The following is a 19,485-nucleotide window of genomic DNA, read 5'->3' on the forward strand; positions in this document are numbered from 1 at the left end:
TGAGAAACAAAGTGGAGAAAGAAATAAAAAGTCTTGTGTACATACGAGTTTGTGTTACATTACAAGAGATGGAAAGGTGGATGATTTAGGATTGAAAGGTGAATAAGGGAGAGGAGCAGGTGATCTACAGGAGAAAGGATAAAGAGTACATGAGATACTGGTCACAGCTCGTGTTGATAAGACGATGTGAGCCTTCCATATTGCAGCACTGTCAATTGTTTACTTAGTGTGGTTCTTGGGTGAGGTGTGTGTTGGTTTAGCAGAGATATGGTGCGTGAGAGTCTTCTTTAACCCCTGCCCTTCCTTCCCCATGGTTCCAGTAGGAACTGATCTGCTGGAATGTAAACAGCCATGGATTACAGCGGGGTCACTGTTCCCATTGCACAAAGCCACAAAACCATGGGAAAAGCCATTCATACAGCTTTTAATCATCAGGGTCTACGACACTGTAACTGCCACTCAACCTAATGGCAACCCCACGTCCCAAAGCCTAGAAAAATGTTTAAAGAACATTCCCCTTGTTTTTTCTCTGTTTCATCCCGGTTCTGAATTCCCAATTCCCTATGGACTGTAGATTTTGTCATGGCCACCTCTGCTGTCGGCCAGAAGGGAGGCTGACCACGATGTGCCTCAGTGGGAGGGTGCAATATAATATGCCATTTTGTTATCCTCTCCAGTTTTAACAACCAGTGTGCAGATGTCGCGACCAACAAGTAGGAATTGAAAGTGCGGCAAGAAAGATGAGAACCCTCACCAGCTTTCCCACCCACGAAGACAGATGCTATAATACAACATTCATGTTAATGTTTTGGTCAAACAAACTGAACTCTTGTTCTAATTACTGTGTAATGGCATAACTTAATTATTCATGGATATATGCCAACATACACTGACTTTATATTGAAACATAAAAGGTAAACTGGAGGGGATAGCATGGACATATGGCAGTTTTGTGCAAACAATTTGACGAGGACTGCTTTGCTCTGGGAATTGGGCATTCCTAATTGGGAAAAAATTACTTTTTAGACTATTCTCTGAGCCCATCCTCTGTCCTGTAGGCCATCTCATGACCACAAGACCCAGTGTCAAAAGGTGAGAGCACAGATTATAAAAATACTGCACCACACCCACTGCCTTCCTGTTGAAATGAAAGTTTTATCAGGACAACAGCATTGTGATGTGGGAGCGTCATTGTAACATCATCAGAAAACGCATCATCATATCATTTGTAGCCTTGTGATGTAAGATGGGACTAAATTTAGTTCTTATTTCTGTATGTAAAAGGTATTTGGCAAAGGCTTGTCCACCCTAACCAAGCACTGTGTGTGTCAGCCTCAGTCTTCCAGTCAGATCCAAGCCAAGGAGTTCGCCTTGCTCTCAGTGTTTTCCCCTGACAGATGATTGACCTGACACGGCACACAACAGACTTGGCTGTAGTTTCTAGAAAAAAAATCAGACCAGAAACAATTTTGTACTGAAAAGTGAAGGTTCTTATTCATCATTTCACATTGATGGCTAACCAGGGACCTTTCTGTCTTCCAAGTGACCCAACATGCAAGTCCGAGTGCTGTGCTAAACATGAGTTTACGATTACCAGGAGAGTATGATTAAGCTGGATACAATGAATGGTCTCATGGAAGACGAGCTAGGTTGTGTTTTCACTTGATTAACGACCAATCTGGCTCTGCTGCCTTTTTTATCTGACTTTCCAGTGTGGTCTTATTTGTGCTCTTTAGTTTTTGAACTGGCTTTAGTCACCACACCATCCCGGATGTGGATAAGATAAGAATCTTATCTCCTCCACTTACTCACTGTTTGAATGCTTCAGTTTCTTTAGTCAGAAGTACAGTAACCATGTCTGGCTCAGGACCAAGTCTGCTCCCTGAACGTTAAACTCCTGGGTGCCATTCTACAGGCTGCACTTTGGTCACTTTCATTGTCTTTATCTTTTAAAAATGTAATTTAAAGTTGTTACGTTCATTAGTGCACACAGATGGAGAACTTCCCAGAAACATGATCCCAGAAACTAAACTTAATTGTGGTTTTCTTCTTGTAAACTCTTGCAGATCAAATGTGAAGGACGGGGACACATTTTATGTTTCCTCACTGACCTCCCCCTCCCCCTCCTCCAACCCCAATTTGCCATTTATTGTGTGTGTGCGTGTCCAATAGCCAAAAAGCTTAATGAGGCTAAAAATAATGGCTTTCAAATTACACTTACCGAATTCCAATTACAGTGGATAAAACAGCATTGTCCTCCAGTATGCACAGTCAAACACACAGAAAAAGTGACTAAGCTGTGTGATGAGCAGAAGAGTTGTCTATGTAGGTCAGTTAGGTTAATAAAACACATAATAAAAATGGGGTTGAACTCATTGAAATGCATTGATCTGGAAATGCACTGACAAATTGGTGCAAGTCTTTGGTGCACTTTTGAAAACGTATAAAACATATTAAAAAATATATCACTTTTGCACCTTTCACTAGACAATCTCTGGCTGTACTTCCAACTCTAGGCACTAAGCAAGTGAAGACAGTCCTTCTGTTCAACCTTCTGGTCTATTATTATATTGTGTTCACTGCTGCATGAGGCTGTGGACAGGATCATTTAACAGAGTGCACTAGGTCTATCAGCACCTTGAGTAAAATAGTATGATATTGCTCATAGTAAAGGCATAATGGTTTCTTGAAAGGTATCAGTTTTCTACTAATGTGGGGTTCCAGTTGATGGTGAACTTGTTCTCCTTTTCAAATGTCTCTTGGTGAATATGATTGCCATGTGGGGGTTGAGCTAAATTCTTGATGGCGGTCCACAGTTGCGCCATGGTGAGAAGGCCTTAAAAGGCTCTTTTCCTTTTTTTTTTCCAGGATGTCTTTTTACCATCCTTCTCTTTGTGCCCTCCTTCATTTTCTTGTTCTTTTTAATGATTTCCAGCCATTCATTATCCAGAGAAAGGCTGGCTCCAGGAGGCTTTGGCTAAACCAGTGTCCACTCTCACATGCATGGCCCTCACTTTTACTTTCCCATTACTCAGTCCGATTCACTTTCCCTTCCTTTTACCTCCTCACTTTCTCTTACTCTGCCACTCTCTCGTATCTCTGTCTTTCATTCCAGCTCTCTCTGGCCAATAAATCATTTGTGTTGGAGAGAGCAGCCAGCAGTATTGTGTAACTTCTCCCCCAAACCCTCCCTTGTCTATAAAGCCAAACATGGCCTGACAGACTGCTCGCTCAGTTTGTTCTAAACACTAGACCAGGACACTGACAAAAGGTTTCATTTAAAGCATCAGGGTGAGGGGTTAGCCAGCTCTGAGACAGGCACTAATAAAACAGTGGGGAAGGTGGGTTGTGTTGTCTGCATGTGCAATGGTTTTGGGGGGGGTGGCTGAGACACATTTCCAACTTTGAAAGTGAAAATGCAGCTATTGTGAATTGCCCACACACATACACACACACACATGCATGCACACACACGTGTATAGAAGGGGGAGATATTTGTCATTTAAATTCAGATTTGGCTGCACAGTTCTTGAAACACAGAATAGCACTAAATGATGCTTCAATTGCGCTCTGCTGTTACTCTGTGTGGTTTTTAGGTTGGTGGGACGGGTGGCAGAGTTGATAAGTTACATCACTGCAGTAAGACGTCTCAGTTGGATGGAGTCCAGTTGTAGCCTGGCCTGAGACTGGCTGCTGCGTTGTGATGGGCTGCAGTAGCCACAGCTGCAGTCGAATGTCTTTCAGAGCTACAACAGGTGCAGGTGTATTGGATGACCTTTAACCTTTCACCTCAGCTTGGTGACCTGCCAATCCAACCACCTGTTAAGGGCACGGCTCTGGAGCCAAGATATTTTTAGTAAGAAAGAAAGTGCAGCAAGCCGTGGAGTTGGGTCTGGTTTAACATAAATACAATAGCAATGGTAAGACATACATGTCATGTCGTGACATATTTAGAAAGACATATTTGATGTACAGGTGGAAATGTCACACAGCAGAAGCTCTTGCTTACATTTCTGGGTAGGTCTGGCTTGTAAAATCCACATAAACTGCAACTTAAGTTTGTTGGCTTGTTGCTAATTGTTGTTGGGTGAGCCACTTGCCCTTTAATAACCCACTCCAGCTTCATCAGGACCTGGCCCAAAATTCCCATTTCCAGCAGCCATGGACTGGCCTACCTCCAGCCTCAGCACCTAATCAGCTTAGTGCGCTCTCCTCTGTGCTTTTTCTCAGCTTTAAAGTGAAAGCAGCAAAAATGTCCTCTCTACCTAAATAAACCACAGTCCTTTTTGAAATTTTAACTACCGAGTTGAAAAAAGCTTTGATTCTGGTCGTAAAAAGAAAAACAAAGCACTGCAATAAAATATCCATTACTTATAATCTCATAAATAAACACAGTGATGATGAAATGGGCAAGATATCCAGGAACTTTTGCAGATATCAGCAGAAAAATCAAAACTGAAAAACCATCTGATAGGCCGTCGTGTCTCTTCCACCCAGCAACAATATTGTGTTCAGCTAATACTTACACATGTTTGACAAGCAGATTATCTGAAAGATGCTAAATATTAGGATAACGTCCTTTCAGTCTCAACTGATGGTTTATATTCTACATTTTTCTAAGGACATCACTGAACTTGGTGTTGATACTTTTGGAGTTCTGACTAAATATTTTATGTAGAACTAATCATTAAATTCTCATGCACCATTACTTATTCATATTCATAGTCTTGTTTAATTCTTGTTTGTCTGTTTTAACCATAATTTTGTTTATCAATTACTGTGTTATATTTGGAAAAGTCATTTTTTGGATGTTTGTGTTAAAACAACATATGATCCATTCAAGAAGTAAAAGCGATTGATCGTTTATAAAACACGTTTGCTCAACAAAGTAGGGAATCACAAAACAGTTTTATTTGGGGTATTGGTATTGGTGTTAGTTTTTAATTTTGAATGATAACTTCTAGTACACATTAAGACATCTGGAAAATGATTTTGCCTGTTGAATCTTCTCTTAGCCTCTGAAGTTATCTGCTGTCCACAGTCTTTTGAACAGCAGGTTAACTGCTAACCAGCAGACCTGTGCCTGTAGGAAGCTGCTCTTCAACCCTGTGGAAAAACAGCTAGCTCCAAAACAGAGATATTAGTCGAGTTCCCAAAGGAACATTTTCCTATCCCTCCCCCATTTTCCCTTCCCCTCTGCCTGATGGACTAATATGCGTTGACTTAGTGAGGCTTTGGCAGATTTGCAGTCATTATCAAAGAAGTATTTGAAGTCTGACTGCAGGTCTTATGTAATTTCTTCACAAAGTGTGGACGGAGTTGCAGAAACTAGCTTCTTGTTAATTGTGTGGCTGGAGTGAATGATGTTTATTTGCCCCTTGTCTGACTGGAATAGTTTTCGTTGGGACCCTGTGACTTTACAATAGCCACAGCATATAATGGGTGCCTGTTCACCTTGGCCTACTTTCCAAAGTGCTGTGTCAGAGCACTGTATGGGACGCTGCAGTAATCCAGACACTGCTGTTTTGAGCCACCTTGTGATCTTAGAACAACTGTTTGGTTTTTTTTTTTTGGGTTTTTTTTTGGGTTTTTTTTGTAGTTTAGACAGCAAGCTGATTGTAGAGCTGCAGCTGTAGGGTTTACTGCTCCACAAGTCAGTGAGAGAACATTAAAATGAACAACAGTTAATAGTGGTGTTGCAAATTAAAACCAGCACACTGTGCACAGCATCCAGTTGTGATCCTTATTGGCCTTGCAAGAGTAGCAGTTGCAATTAGGTTCTTTTGGTGCAGGCTGTTAATGGCTGTTCTTTATTCAGAAGCTAATTGTGGCATCGGTGTGACATGCGTTTGTGCAATGAATGCCAAGCCACCCAAGGATTAAGATAAGCCATACCTTCCTGTCTCTGACGTCCACTATCCTGACAGAGGCGAGTGATAAAACCGCCCTCATATTTAGTGTATCACCTCACTTTCACCAGCTCACACTCTTATCTCAGGTGACTATGATGTTTCTCGTGTCACCTTATTTTAGTTGCACAGGAGATACCGACGAATACACTCACTGTGCACTGGCAGTCGTTATCACTGACTGTACAGTCTAGCGTTGGAGTGTAAAGACTGAACTGATAAGCAGAGCAAGTAGACATAACAGAGATTTCATTCATCACAGATAGAAAAGAGTGGAGAAAATAAGAAGTAGAAGAAAGAAGTCTACACGTTTTAAACACAGTAATTGAACTGCGGAAAGGTCGATATTATTAGGCATTGACAAGTGTGCAGGGAAGAAAGAAGCAGCTTTGATGAATATTAGAGGGAGTTGGAGAGAAAAAGTTCCCAGGCTGGGAAACCACACACACTCACAATAACTCTGCTTAGACAGTCTGAACAGCCAGTGCAACATGACACAACTCGACTGTAGCACCTGTTTCTGCAGCCGGCCCATCTACTCTGTCACCACCCAGACACAGACTGAGTGATTTCTCATAGTCTCCTCTCTCACAATTCATTATGAGGTCATTATTATTACAGACATTACTTTAACACTACTGTCAAAGCTTAAATTACAATGCTGTGTGTTTTTAGAGAAGTAAAAATATTTTCTAAAGAGAAGTGATTTAATTATCCACACAGGGACGTAATCAGTGCATCCTGTTGTCGGCTTGTCACCACTGCGGGCAGCCAAAGGTCTCGCTCCAGTACGGCTGCATCTGATCGATCGATCCTAGCCTCCATTTGAAAAGAATTCTGCCATCCTAGCAGAGAAAATGCTCTTCATCCTCCAACTCTCCCTCCTCTTCCTCCTCCTCTGCATTTGTCGGCTGCTTGCCTCCTAACACAGCATTACACCACCCACATCCTCTCACTTGTCTCCATAAGAAGAGCGGTGCTGCTACCACCCACAGTGCTCTCTGAAATACCTCATACAAATATGTGTGAAATGTGTTTGTCATTTTTTCTAACAGTGTTATGTTAATATGGTCATCCTGCAGTTTGCCTTTCACTGTAATGTTGTTGCTGTGTAACCGGGCTTAGTGCAGACGCCTATACTTTAGCATTCATTCGAACGCCTTGCATGCATACCAGTGGGGTGAGGTGTATTTGAAAATGCATGCAGGACTGTACTTGGCCCTACAACAGAGATGTCAGATATCCACCATATGGCTTAGTCTGGTTTTTATAGAGCTATATGTTTGTCTAAAGTACAGGCAGGGGTTAAGGATGGTATTATAGCTGAGGCTAAGGTAAATATCACGTGTGATTGCACTGGCTTGAAGTTGTCTTGATATTGGGGTTAAATTACAGGTGCGTGAGGACCCTGGGACAGTGATGATTATAATCTTGTGCATGACCAATCTGTCAGCTCTAGTTCCTGGCCTGATTGCTATGTATATCTGTGTTTGTATGATTATTGTGGACTTCGTAAGGAGAGAGCGAGAACGACAGACTGTGTGTTTGATATTCCTCTGTACCAAGACTAGAGGTGACTCCATCCGTCTGGCACCTGAGGATATTTCCCTGCAGCTGGTTGTTGGCATACTCACTGGTATCAAATGTGTTTACCTCTGTTGTCCTAAGTTGCTAAGGAAAGATTTATTGCATAATTGTTGTTATCGGGAATGAGCAGAGGATGTTGGACCCTGAAAAGACCTGAGTCTAGGCCATGTTCATGAGTCAGGATGAAGCAGTGCCAGTTCATCAGTTTTCCTTTGGGCTTCAGTGTCTTTCATGACCTGGACGCAGGGTGAAGAACTTGGAGACAATGCTTGAGGATCCTGCTGGTACATGCCTAAAAGAAAAGTGATGTAAGTTAACGAGTGAAGTCATAGCATGTGAATTTGTCACCACACAAGTTGGCAGACATACTGGCACCTAATACCAAGAAACAGATGTTTCTAATCAACTTACAGGTGTTCCTAACTAACTTGGCCATTGGGAAATATTTCCAGTGTCTTCATACTGATAGAAAATGAATGAGAAATTAAATATATTGAAAAAGATGTTGCAATATGTTACTCATCACATTTGTTAAATGCCATTTCATTCCCTCATGCTCCTTTTTAAGTGAGTCAGTTTAACTGCACTCTTGCTTTCCATGACTAGAAATAAGTCTGTCAAACCCAAAAATGTTGATGGCAGAGGAAGAGAATTCGCTTCACAACCAAAAATGAAAGTAGACCATCAGCCAGCTGCAAAAAGAAGCAAATATTTCTCCCACTGTGTCATAAGGGAGAATGGGATGTTTTGCTAAGCTGTGGAGAGGCCAAGAGTGAAGGAAGCCAAGGACGCAAAAGCATGCATGCATGCATGGAGCTTACTAATTACCATTTTCTAAACAGAGAGTTTGTTCCTAATGAGCACTGTTGTAATGCTACACAACATCTGGACAGAGATCACAAGACATATGAATTCTATATGCTAAACTATGCAGTGTCCACACATTGTAATGCAGTGTTGGATTTGAAAAGAACCATTTATTTGAAAGCATCTTGGCCATTATATTGTGAATGGTCTTCATCAGCTGCCTTTACCAGTTGCTGGCCTCCCTGAGTGGGTAAACTGGGAATAGTCTCTCCTCACTCCTTTTGCCATTTTGCAAAAGATCTGGGTAGATTTTTTTTATTTTTTTTTATTGTATTTTAGAATTGAAAATCCCATAGAACTGTCTAGTGGTATTTATTTATTTATTTACCTTTATTTATTCAGAATCCTGTTGAGACAGAAATCTCATTTTCAAGACAGACCTGAATGTAAAAACATAATGAAAACAATTCATGAACAGATAGTCCAAAAAGAATTTACAATACAATTTAAATAAAAAATACAAAATTATAAATTGTATGAAAGCTTTTATTTGTACAATACTCACAATACAATAAAACCTTGAAGTAAAACAAAATAATAAAAATGAAACATCAGTGTTCATGCAATTAAATATTTATGATGAATCAACAACTAATTAACAATTAATCATAAATACTCAAACATATACCTAATACAGCATTTGACAATATTTCAATTTAATGTTTGCTCCTGCAGCATAATTATCCTTTAAGGAGAATTTTTTTATCATCTGAATGACGGCTAACGTGGCCTATCTGGCGGCTGCTTTCATAATATTTTTGCACATATGTATAATATAGATAAATATTGGTGCTGATATAAAATGTCCTCTGCCCCAAACTGCTCCAGTCATCGCAGACTGCTGTATAGAAATCAAATCTTTTTCTGATTTGTCCCGTCTTCCCTTGAGACTCTGCTCAATGATTCCCATCGAGACAGTATTCATACTATTGTCTGAACAACTTCAGAGACGAGAATAAGTTTATGCTGGTTTCATAATTTCCATGCTCTGATCACAAAAGGACACTTGTTTGGGCCTCTTGTCTCTCAGTCATTTCCTTGTTGAGGGTTAAGGGGAGGAGTGGCTCTGTGGACTGTGGCGGCTGACAATCCCACATTGTGTGAACTGGTGCTGCTTCACAAAGGGCCCATTGTGGAGAGTGGCGGCCCGCGGAGAGGGGACTGGGTCTAGGCTAGGTGACAGAGAGGTGTAGGTTCGGGGGCCTGGGTCTGGGGGCTTGAGCAGCGGTGGCTGGCCCAAAGGAGGGGCGTGTACTGGTGCTCAGCTGACAACAGTGCGGGTTCAGGGAGGGTGTGCACATGTGACAGGAGTCCCGTGCAGCTTGCCACACAGCTCTAGTGCGAAACATATACTGTACTCCCACACAACCGCCACCTACTTCATATAAGCACTCAAATCTCCTCAGAGGTGAGCAGCTTTATGAAAATAGGTTTTTAATCAGAGCTTCTGTCAGTCTGATTTATTTTCTGTGTCCTAGAGAATCCGATGCTGTGATTATAAAACTGGGGGCTTAAGCTGCTTGTACAACTGTTCCCAGAATTTGAAATATTTTGCTGTTTATCCTCCTTTGACTCCAGCTCAAGGACAAACCCACATGTGTGGTGTACTCTCGATTTGTTTACATAGACAGATGGCCGTACAGTGCAAAGTCAAATAGTCCCACCCCCCCCCCCCCCCCCTTTTTTTTTAATGCTGCCCAACTGTCCCCCTGACCACCAGCTTGAGACTTCCTTCCTTCCGTGTCTCCAAACCACCTTCCTCTCTGCATGTCTGAGAGTGACAGGGCTCTCAGGTCAAGCTGACGCCAGTCTCTCTGTCCAGTCTGAAGCAGGCCTAGGCCCTCGCCCAGCTGTCCCAGGGTCTATTTGTCCGTCTGTCTGTCAAGCCCGGCTGTTGCCCTGGCCTCTCACCTCACTGTCAAGAGCCCTTCGGTGATGGACCATTTTAATGTCACAGGCATAAGAGGTTGAACCAAAACATAATGGCCAACTGAGTCGTTGTTTCGTGTTTTACCGTAGTACGAGAGAAGTTGTAAAGGTCGTACCAGATGCCTAGATGATTGCCTGATTTTTCTCTCACTCTTAGCCTAGTTAGACCAACCTTGTTCCAACTTGCTGTGCCAAATTTTGACACTGCTCTCCTTTTACAATATAAACAGTTGTAAAAGAGTTGAGAATGAAAGTGACATTTAACAGTGACGAAGTAAACATGGCCTCTCATCTTCCCTCAGGGTGGGATTACCACAAACTGTTAACTATTGACTTCTCTCTCCACATTAAAGGACATCCATAGGCTTAAATTGCTCTGTTACTGACAGGCTATGGTTATGTTGCACAAATTGGGTCCTTGAGTTAGATTTATTTGGTCACTAGCTAACTTGAATGTGATACCTTTTAATTTTGTTTCCAGCTCTATCTCCTAATATATTCCGATTCACTGAGGGCTGTAATTTATCATCTGTGGCTAACTGGTACTTATAGCTTGGAACCACTGTGGTTTCTTGCTGTCTATAATTCTGCCTGTATGTTTAGTGCAGTGAAGGTAGGATCCAAAGGTTGTTCAAACAGCTTCCCATGCCCAGTGTAGTGGGTAACGCAGTATTCATTTACTTCTTTTACCTGAACAAATTTAAGTCCCTCAGTCAACAGAAGACTATCAAGGCTTCTTGTGTTGCTCGAGTAAGTCATTTGGAGGTCAGACCAAGCAAGAGTCAGTTTTCTGATCTAGCAATATTTGTTATGGTAACATGTTCAAATACTGCAAGAACTGTCTTTCTAAGAATGCATCTGTACAAGTGTTGTACTGACTAATGCACTCGACAGAGCGTAATTTTACAAAAACTGAAGGACTACCACAACAGGTTCACTTGGAGTAATGCAGTGCAATGGGCTATAAATAGACTATCTTATCTGTTTCCATGTCGAGCTAGAATGTCTCCATTGATTGTAAATGAGTCGTGCCTACGTACAAAGCTGCTGTTTGCTTACATAAACCTGCATGTAAAACCATAAGTCACTGTACACAAAGTAGTATTATTGTGAAAGCCCTGTGGTTACGTTATTTATGGCTGACAGATGGCATCCATGTCAGTGTGCATAGTTGAGTTTACACCTCACAGCTAGGCGGCATCAGACAGATTAAACTGAAAACCGTGCGGTGAACCCATGAACTTGCACGGTGTATAAATGGAACAGACAGTCCTTTTCACGGGTTGTTTCAGGCTCTTTCTCCTTGTGCACTATACATCATGGCTGTGTAGAATGGGGCTGAACAACTGACATTGAGATCAACACCGACTTTATTTACATTGGAACTGATGCTATGTGTTTAATCTTGAAATAAACAGTTTAGTTCATTTGAAGAATATTTTAAATTGGTGTCATTTTTAATGTCTAAATGAGGACACTGCCTTTTTTACATGAAATTAACCCACAGCTTCAACAGCTACAGAAAGTGCATCATTATAGACTTTAGCCTGGATTGAGTGGCGACTATTTACTAAATACAATAATGTCATGCTGAGCCGATCAGAGTTGTGAATAACTACCCAATGTCACTGTCTAAAATCAGCCTAATTACTAGCTATTGAGCTACTGAAGTAAAAAGCTGCATTCATGATTCAATTAAATAGTTATTTTTTTATAAGTGCTGCAGTATACCTCTAAAGAAACAAAAATATCACAGTGAGCCCTGACTGGAGCATTTGCCCGTTCCCAGACTGTTAAATCAGTGTGTGGTGCTCCAAGCTTGGCATGAAAATTAATGTGGGGTGGGTGGACTGTGTGAGAAGACAGAAAGACCATGTGGAGAGATAAGTAGGCACGTCTGTTCACTTCCCCACTTAACACTTTCTCTGTTGTGTCCCACAGCCCAGCACTCTACCCCAGGGTACAATCAATATGAACCAGTGCTCTGACGTCATCGATGGGGAGACCAGGACAGGTCAGAAGAACTCGCTGTGCATCCTGACCTCTGAGAAAGAGCACTTCATACGGGCTGAATGTAAAGAAATCATCAACGGGTAAGACATTATAAGCAGGAATGTGAAATGTTAATGGAGGAATTACACATAGACAGCTTGCCATTATGTCCTAACATATGTAGAATAACTGTGGCCTGCAGTATGGTTTGTGTTGCTCTCTCTTTTGGGCTGAGTGGGTCGGGATGACAGGGACTTGGACAAGGGAGAATACTTGTGCGCAACTGTTATGGCAGCCAAATCTGCTCTGCCCCCTGCTGTCTCTTTTGGGCGGTGCTTTTCAGAGGCTTGTAATCCACACTGCAGTGACAGTGCACATTCTTGAACTGTTCCCTCTCCCTGCCCCTCAAGTCTTCTCCCTGTGTTCACAAACCCTCGTATGCCTGGACACAGATCACAAAACAGGGTCTGTATATAGTTATTTCATAATATAGTTTTCTCCAGCGTCTTCTACTCCACTTTTGCACATTCAGAGTGTGTTTTTGCACTGCTCTCCATCTCTGGCTGTAGCATACATATTATGGCTATTCTTAGGGAACAGTGACTCACAGCACCCACTCTCCATTATGCTACCTGCTCTATCACTGTACACCTCCCACTCTCCCATCATCTGTCTCCCATGTGTTGCTTCTGGGCCATCATGCAATGGTTGTCATTAACTGACAGTGGTGTAACAACCAGCACTTTTTAAAGCATATCTTCATTATTTTTCCTGGCTATGTTAAGCTCTTCTCAAATGTCTTTTGACTCATGGTGTCACAGTATGGAAACTGTGCTCATTCATTTATAACTGCGTCACTTTTTTTTTTATTGATGACACCAAAGACTTTCACTCATTACAAAGTGGATGGAGTAAGAAATGTTAACAATATTACCAATAAAAGAGGCAGGATTTTTTTATTGGATAATGTTTTATATTTTACAATCACATGAGGATTAGTGTTAATTTTGACAGCTGTTTTCAGAATCTATTAATTAGTTGCTGAGATGAGTACATGTGAGTTTGGTTATATTTGTCACCATCATCATTTTTATTTTTAGTCAGTTTTCAGTACACTAAAACTGGACACATGAGTCACAGTTAACCATGAACAGTTTAGTCTAGGTTTAGTCAACAAAAAAACATCTGTTTATTTTAGTATCAGCTGATTAAAGACTCTGGGCACTTTATTCTAGTTTTAGACCAAGATGAACAATTAGCATTTTAGTCAAACTTTAGCAAACTGCTTCCAGGTTCAAATTCATCCCAATGATTTTGATTGATGAACTACATACAGAATGTCGGCATATGGGGAAGTGGAACGATGGTGCTACAGTAGAACATGTTGGCACAGCAACATTAAGAAAAGGTAGAAAAGCTAAATGTGTGGGAGTATTATCTGTGCTGTGTAAAAAAAAAAAAAAAAAAGTACTTTTCCTTTTTAAGCACAATGCTTAATTAAATCCACTTTGATATTGCTATTTAGATAATAGTGTCCTCATGAAATCTTTCTGTTTGTAATGCCCATTGTTATTGTTCACAAAGAGAAAATCAAAGCATAAATTATCAAGGAGAATCAAATATAACCATACCAAGCTTTAAATTATTTCTGTTGCCAATTAGTGGATTAGACAGTGACTAAAGATTAGATTATCTTTCAGAGCATTGTTTCCCAGAGTAGAGAGAAGTATAGATTTATCTTTTTGTAGCTGGTAGTAGTTTTAGGTCATTTAAATGCTTGTCCTGGCAATTATAACTGTTTATTTTTTGCTGACGAGAACTTTAGCCTCAGTCATACATTGATCTGCCAGCGGCACAGGGTTTGTATAGTCTGTATTTAGTGTTCCAAGAACAATATTTTGACTGTTTCACTATTTGTAGGTGGCAGGAGGCACTGACTGTGTACCCCAGGACCAACAAGCAGAACCAGAAGAAGAAACGCAAGGTTGATCCACCCACTCACCAGGTAATGCACCTATTCACACTGTCCATGGTGAAGTGCTTTTATCTCACTCACACTGAACAAAGTGAGAGTAGTACGCAACCAAATCCAGATGATCAGAGATCAGACTGATGTTTTTTGCTGCAGCCAGTTTCTTTCTGGTATGGACTGGCTCTTGAATGCTGAGTAGCAAACTTGAAACAGAGGACTCTTGTGCATGGATGTATAGCAGATAACAAGGAGAGGATGATGCTAGAATACAGATGAACAGCATGTTGAGATTATTCAGTTGAGGAGATCAAATAAAATTGGTCAAATTGGTACCGGGTGCAGCACCAATTTGATGTAAATCTTGCTCAGTATCTGCGTTTGTTTGACATCATCTGCATTAACAGAAGGATTTCCAAATGACAGATAATGAGCATTTTTGGCTCCCAGTATGATTTCACGGTCCCACTTTGAGGGTGGATATGACTTTATCAGCACTGTTTGCGATAAGGTGAACATTATAAACGATCCACATGTGAGTTTGGTCATTGCTACAACAAAGAAAGAATAAATAATATATTTAAGGACGTCATGTGCCATGAAAGTATGCAGTATGGAGGCGTTTCATTCCAGTTAAACTACACCAGCTGTTTTCCCCTCAGAGATGAGATGTATTGTTTCTCTGTCTGTAACATGCTCAACAGATTATGCAATCCATATTTGCATTCTTGAGTCACAAGAAGTGGCAGTCTTGATAGATGAACAGACTGCATGCCACATACTCGTCTAAATTAATTTCAGTGGCTATAAAAGAATCACAGTGGTAGGATTTGATTGGATTGTATTATGGGTGTTGTGAATTACCAGTTTTACATATTGTCAGGTATTTTTCCAGTACTTGCTTCATGTTTCTAACAGTGCAGCTGTGGTGGTTTAGAAGCAACATACTGTATATACAGTATCACCTGTTTAGTTGGCAGCAAACATCAGTGAGTTATCAGAATAATCATGACCAACAATTGATGCAAATGATGACAGCTGCCTGATAAAGTAACGCTCAACAGAAACTTCCAGCAATGTGACCATGATCCTCACGCTTATTCATTTGCTGGTGCGCTCTGTTTCAGTGTTACGTCCAGCAGCTGCAGTCGCACCTACCAGACCTTTGCTGCCTGGATGATCATTAACCTTGTGTGTCTGGTCAGAACAGTTTTTTTTTTTTTTTGAACTGACGCTTTGTGTAAGAGAAGTCAGATTCAAAACTTCCCACACTCCCACACCAGCCCTGAACCCTAAAAACAGAAGTATCACGGATGTTACTTAACATCACCAATGTGCCCTGTGACAGTGTGCGAGTGTATGATCATGCAGCAGCCCGAAATGCTTAATGAGGAAAGAGAAAATACCTGAAGAAATCACGTCACCTGGAACAGAGATATTCCTATTGTAAAACGGTCAAAACAAATCAGCAATGATCATACCCTCATTAAAGATTTTGTCTATCCACTTTCAGACCTCATCTCTGTACCCTGTTTTTAACTGACCTGTTTTTCAACTCAAAATGTCCTACAAACATTTTCACACCGTGACAGCCTCAGCCCTCGCAGACTACAAGAAGAAGCAGCATGTTTAAGTCTGCAAGTCTCTAGAAAGACGTACCTTAGGACTTGGCCACTCAATCCCCAGAGGTGCTGTTCATTTGCTGACATTGTGTATTGACTGCTTTGTAGAGAGGGCCAGCCAGTGAATTTCCCTTTGGAGAGCAATAAGGTATCTAGAATGACTGAAGAAAGGATGAGAAAACCAGATCAAATTATATTAAGTATAGTCACACAAAGCTGAGCCGTTACATTCAGGTTAGCGCTGTCTTTTCATGTGACATCTGTCTGACACATGGTGCCCATAGAAAATAAATATGCAGTTTTTAATGTCAGTGCAAGATTGCATGTGCTGCAGTCAGATTTCTCCCTGGTAGGTAGAAAAAAAGCAGGACCATGTAAAGCTTTATTATCATTATAATGGATTTAATGACAAGGTGGAATATAGGCATATCATATAATATTGTACAGACCACCCACTGTGGGATTCAGTTTTCCCCTTTCCCCACCTCCTTTTTTGATAAGAGGCCAAATTTGTGGTGAATGAACATAAAATTCTCTCTGAAGTTCATTGTCTGGCTCCTCTAATGACGGCGCCCTGAATCAGACTGTGACCTTTACTGAGCTCACACAAACAAGGCTCATTTGCAGAGGAACAGTGGTGACACAGTGATGACCTTGACTGTCTCCCATGTGACCCCCATGATTTATGTATTTCTGGGTTTCTTTGTTGCTGTGTTCATCAACAATACTTCCCTGTGTAGATCAGTGTATCAGCTTCACTTTTATACTATCTTATAACATTGTTTCTTTGTCCTTTTTCATCTTTTTTTACACAGTTATTTACAGTTGTGGTAAGTGGTGAGCTGCTACACATAGACTTAAGGAGGCACAGTGACACATAGAGGTCAAGATTAACTACTGCTCTGTGAATGTGCAGGTTTTAACATCTAACACTTCCAGATGACATAAAATTATCATTGTTTGTATCTCAATAAGTTACTGAAATCTACTTTCTACAACCATACGAGTAGAAAAATGAGTAGCTGCAGAACAGGAATTATTTGTAAAACATTTGTCTGGAATGAGCGTCACTTAAAATAACTTCTAACTCGACTGGTCAAGGCCAAGCTGTATAATTAGAGTTGATAATGTGTGAGGGTGATTATGCTTTCACTGTTGTCTCATGTCAGATCCTATCATTGTCATCTGGGCTGTTTGATTAAGAATATGATAAAGATTTTCCCAGTTAAATGAGTCACGGCTCAAATTTTCCACACTTCTCATTTTCACCTGAATGCTCTCCTCCCACTTCTACTTAAGTTACTGGATACATATGCTCAGGGATGGTTGTAAATACTTGAGCACAGTAACATGTTTGCCTTCTGGGTGGCGCCCCTTAATTGAAGCACCTGACCTTAGGCACAAAAAAAAAAACTGCATGACAGGAAACGGTGATAACTTCTTGTGTCTCGTACTTCTGCTGAAATAGTCAGGAAGGAGTTTGTACTTTCAGATTCTTGGCTCTTAAACAAAACACTAAACTTAACTTGAAATAGTGCTATACATCATGAATTTGCATGAATTTGGCCTAAATGAGAACAAAACACAACATTGCAGTTAAAAAAAAAAAATACAGAAACTATCAAAACACCAAGACAGATATTTGGGTCTACCTGTATTGAATATAATCCGCATTGCATAGCAAGCATTAACATCAGAGGCTTTTTGTGATTGGCAGGGTGGAGTAACTCCAAGCCAGTGTTTTTCCACTGAAGACATGAATGGACACCCAGTGAGTTCAGCTCGGCCAAACTTTTTTTTTTTTTATTATTATTATTATTATTATCCTGCTTCACCCTCAGTGGCTTGAAATCCCAGCCCTAATAAACTGTGTTTATTCAAATCCCAATCAATCCTGGTGACGGGCGAATAAGAAAGACATGCCTTTTGCTTCTCTCTCTGATCCTGAAAGAGTGATTATTAGCACAACAGCATGTTTGTGGTGATTGAAGTAGGCTGGATGAGGAGTTGTTAGAGGGTCGCTTTGCTTTTGGAAATCTTTCTCTCTCTTCTTAAAATCCCTAATGATTTTGTTGATCTTCTGATCATCAAGAGACTTCCCAATATGAAGATCAAACTTTGAACACAACAGGAATAAGTGTTTAATTTTGTTTGTACTTTCAATAATCAAGTGGAGATGATCTGTATGATTTTTATCCTAGAAATTTGATTCCAATATATTCCACCTCTACAGAATGCCCTCGTTCTGGTTTTTGTTCTCTGTACAGGTGTGTTTGTCCTGAATGAACTCTTTGTTCTTTGTCAAGCTGTCCATCTCTCTCTCCTTCCCACACATCCTCCTCCTCTCTTCCCAGGATTTGTCATTTTACCACTGATGAAAGAAATGTTCTTTTGCTTTGTCACTTTGAAATTGGATATTCCTGACATATACGCATAAAAATCCAACAAGTCAAACAAATAAACAGACCAGTAGTGTGAAATCATGTGCCACTCAACACCAAGTGTCGGCTTGTTACTTCTCCAAACAAGAGAGATCACTGTGCTGTGCAGGAGGTTGATTTCACTGAATGGCACCATTTCAAACAGAGAGGGAGCAGCTGGTAGGGTGACTGGCACATGATTTAACACCACTGCAGTTAGGAGTCAGAATAAAAAAATAAATAAAAAAAGATGTATTAAATTTACTTTGCAGTCTTTAATTGCTCTTTAATCTCCTTCCTTCTCATATTCCTTTTTGTAGTCTCTGTGTGACCTTACCTCCCATTATGTCCTTTCCTCTTCTTATCCACTCCTTCCAACCCAAACCCCTACCCAGGAGCCCGGCCCTGCCAAGGTGACAGTGACCAGCAGCAGCAGCGGAGGCAGCATCCCCTGTCTGCCCAGCAGCATTGCCAGTGCTGAGCGTGTCCCGATGAGCCGTGCCACCCTGTGGCAGGAGGAGAGCCGCTGGAGCAGGGCCACCATCCCCTGCAGCCGCAGTGCCTCCTGTCTCAGCCAGCTGAGCCAGAGCCAACCAGACTCCAGTAACACTACTCAAGACGGTGAGGATTAAGAAAAAATATGTGAATTCTTTAAAATGTGTACATAGACTTTAGCTTTTGTTTCACTGTTTAGTAGGAAAACCAGATCACTTTTGGAAACTGCTAAAGCATAAGCCTTTTTGTTTTGGGAATAAGTGACTTTTCCATCTATTTTGACAAGTCAACATTATGTAGTGTACAACAGATTTGTAATTTAAGGTCAGATATTTACTATCAACAGACTGTTTTGGGTGTTTCATATCAGTGGCACTGTCTCCTTGTTTCAGATGGTGGCACCATGAATACTGGACGCAAGGTACGCGTGGAGAGCGGTTACTTTTCCCTGGAGAAGACCAAGTCGGAGCCTTCTCCACAGTCTGCACAGCATTCCCAGCCACCCCAGCCACCTCAACATCTGCCCCTGTCCTCTTCAGCATCATCCTCCTCTTTAGGAGCTCCCAGTCCCAGGTACACCTCCGAGTCAGACCCCCAAACCTCCCCTTATCAACCTCCCCAAGATCCTCTCCCTTCTCCAGGTGCACTTGTTTCTCCCAGCTACTCCACCATCAGTTCCTCCCAGAGCTCGCTGG

General features: G+C 41.2%; 1 protein-coding gene across 3 annotated transcripts in view; it reads left to right on the forward strand.

Annotated features, from left to right (window-relative positions):
- Window positions 1–19,485, forward strand: part of mprip (myosin phosphatase Rho interacting protein) — a 48,682-nt gene that overhangs the window by 9,589 nt on the left and 19,608 nt on the right. For all 3 annotated transcript variants that reach the window (XR_002665021.1, XM_022742411.1, XM_022742412.1), the window contains exons 4-7: window positions 12,234–12,385; window positions 14,205–14,289; window positions 18,691–18,916; window positions 19,183–19,363. Coding sequence is in view for 2 of the 3 variants with exons in the window: in XM_022742411.1 (XP_022598132.1) it covers window positions 12,234–12,385; window positions 14,205–14,289; window positions 18,691–18,916; window positions 19,183–19,363 (644 nt within the window). In the remaining variant the exon portion in view is untranslated. The remainder of the gene's footprint in view (window positions 1–12,233; window positions 12,386–14,204; window positions 14,290–18,690; window positions 18,917–19,182; window positions 19,364–19,485) is intronic.

Source organism: Seriola dumerili, unplaced genomic scaffold, assembly GCF_002260705.1.
Source record: "Seriola dumerili isolate Sdu_G_001 unplaced genomic scaffold, Sdu_1.0 BDQW01000068.1, whole genome shotgun sequence".
NCBI classification, from domain to species: Eukaryota; Metazoa; Chordata; class Actinopteri; order Carangiformes; family Carangidae; genus Seriola; species Seriola dumerili.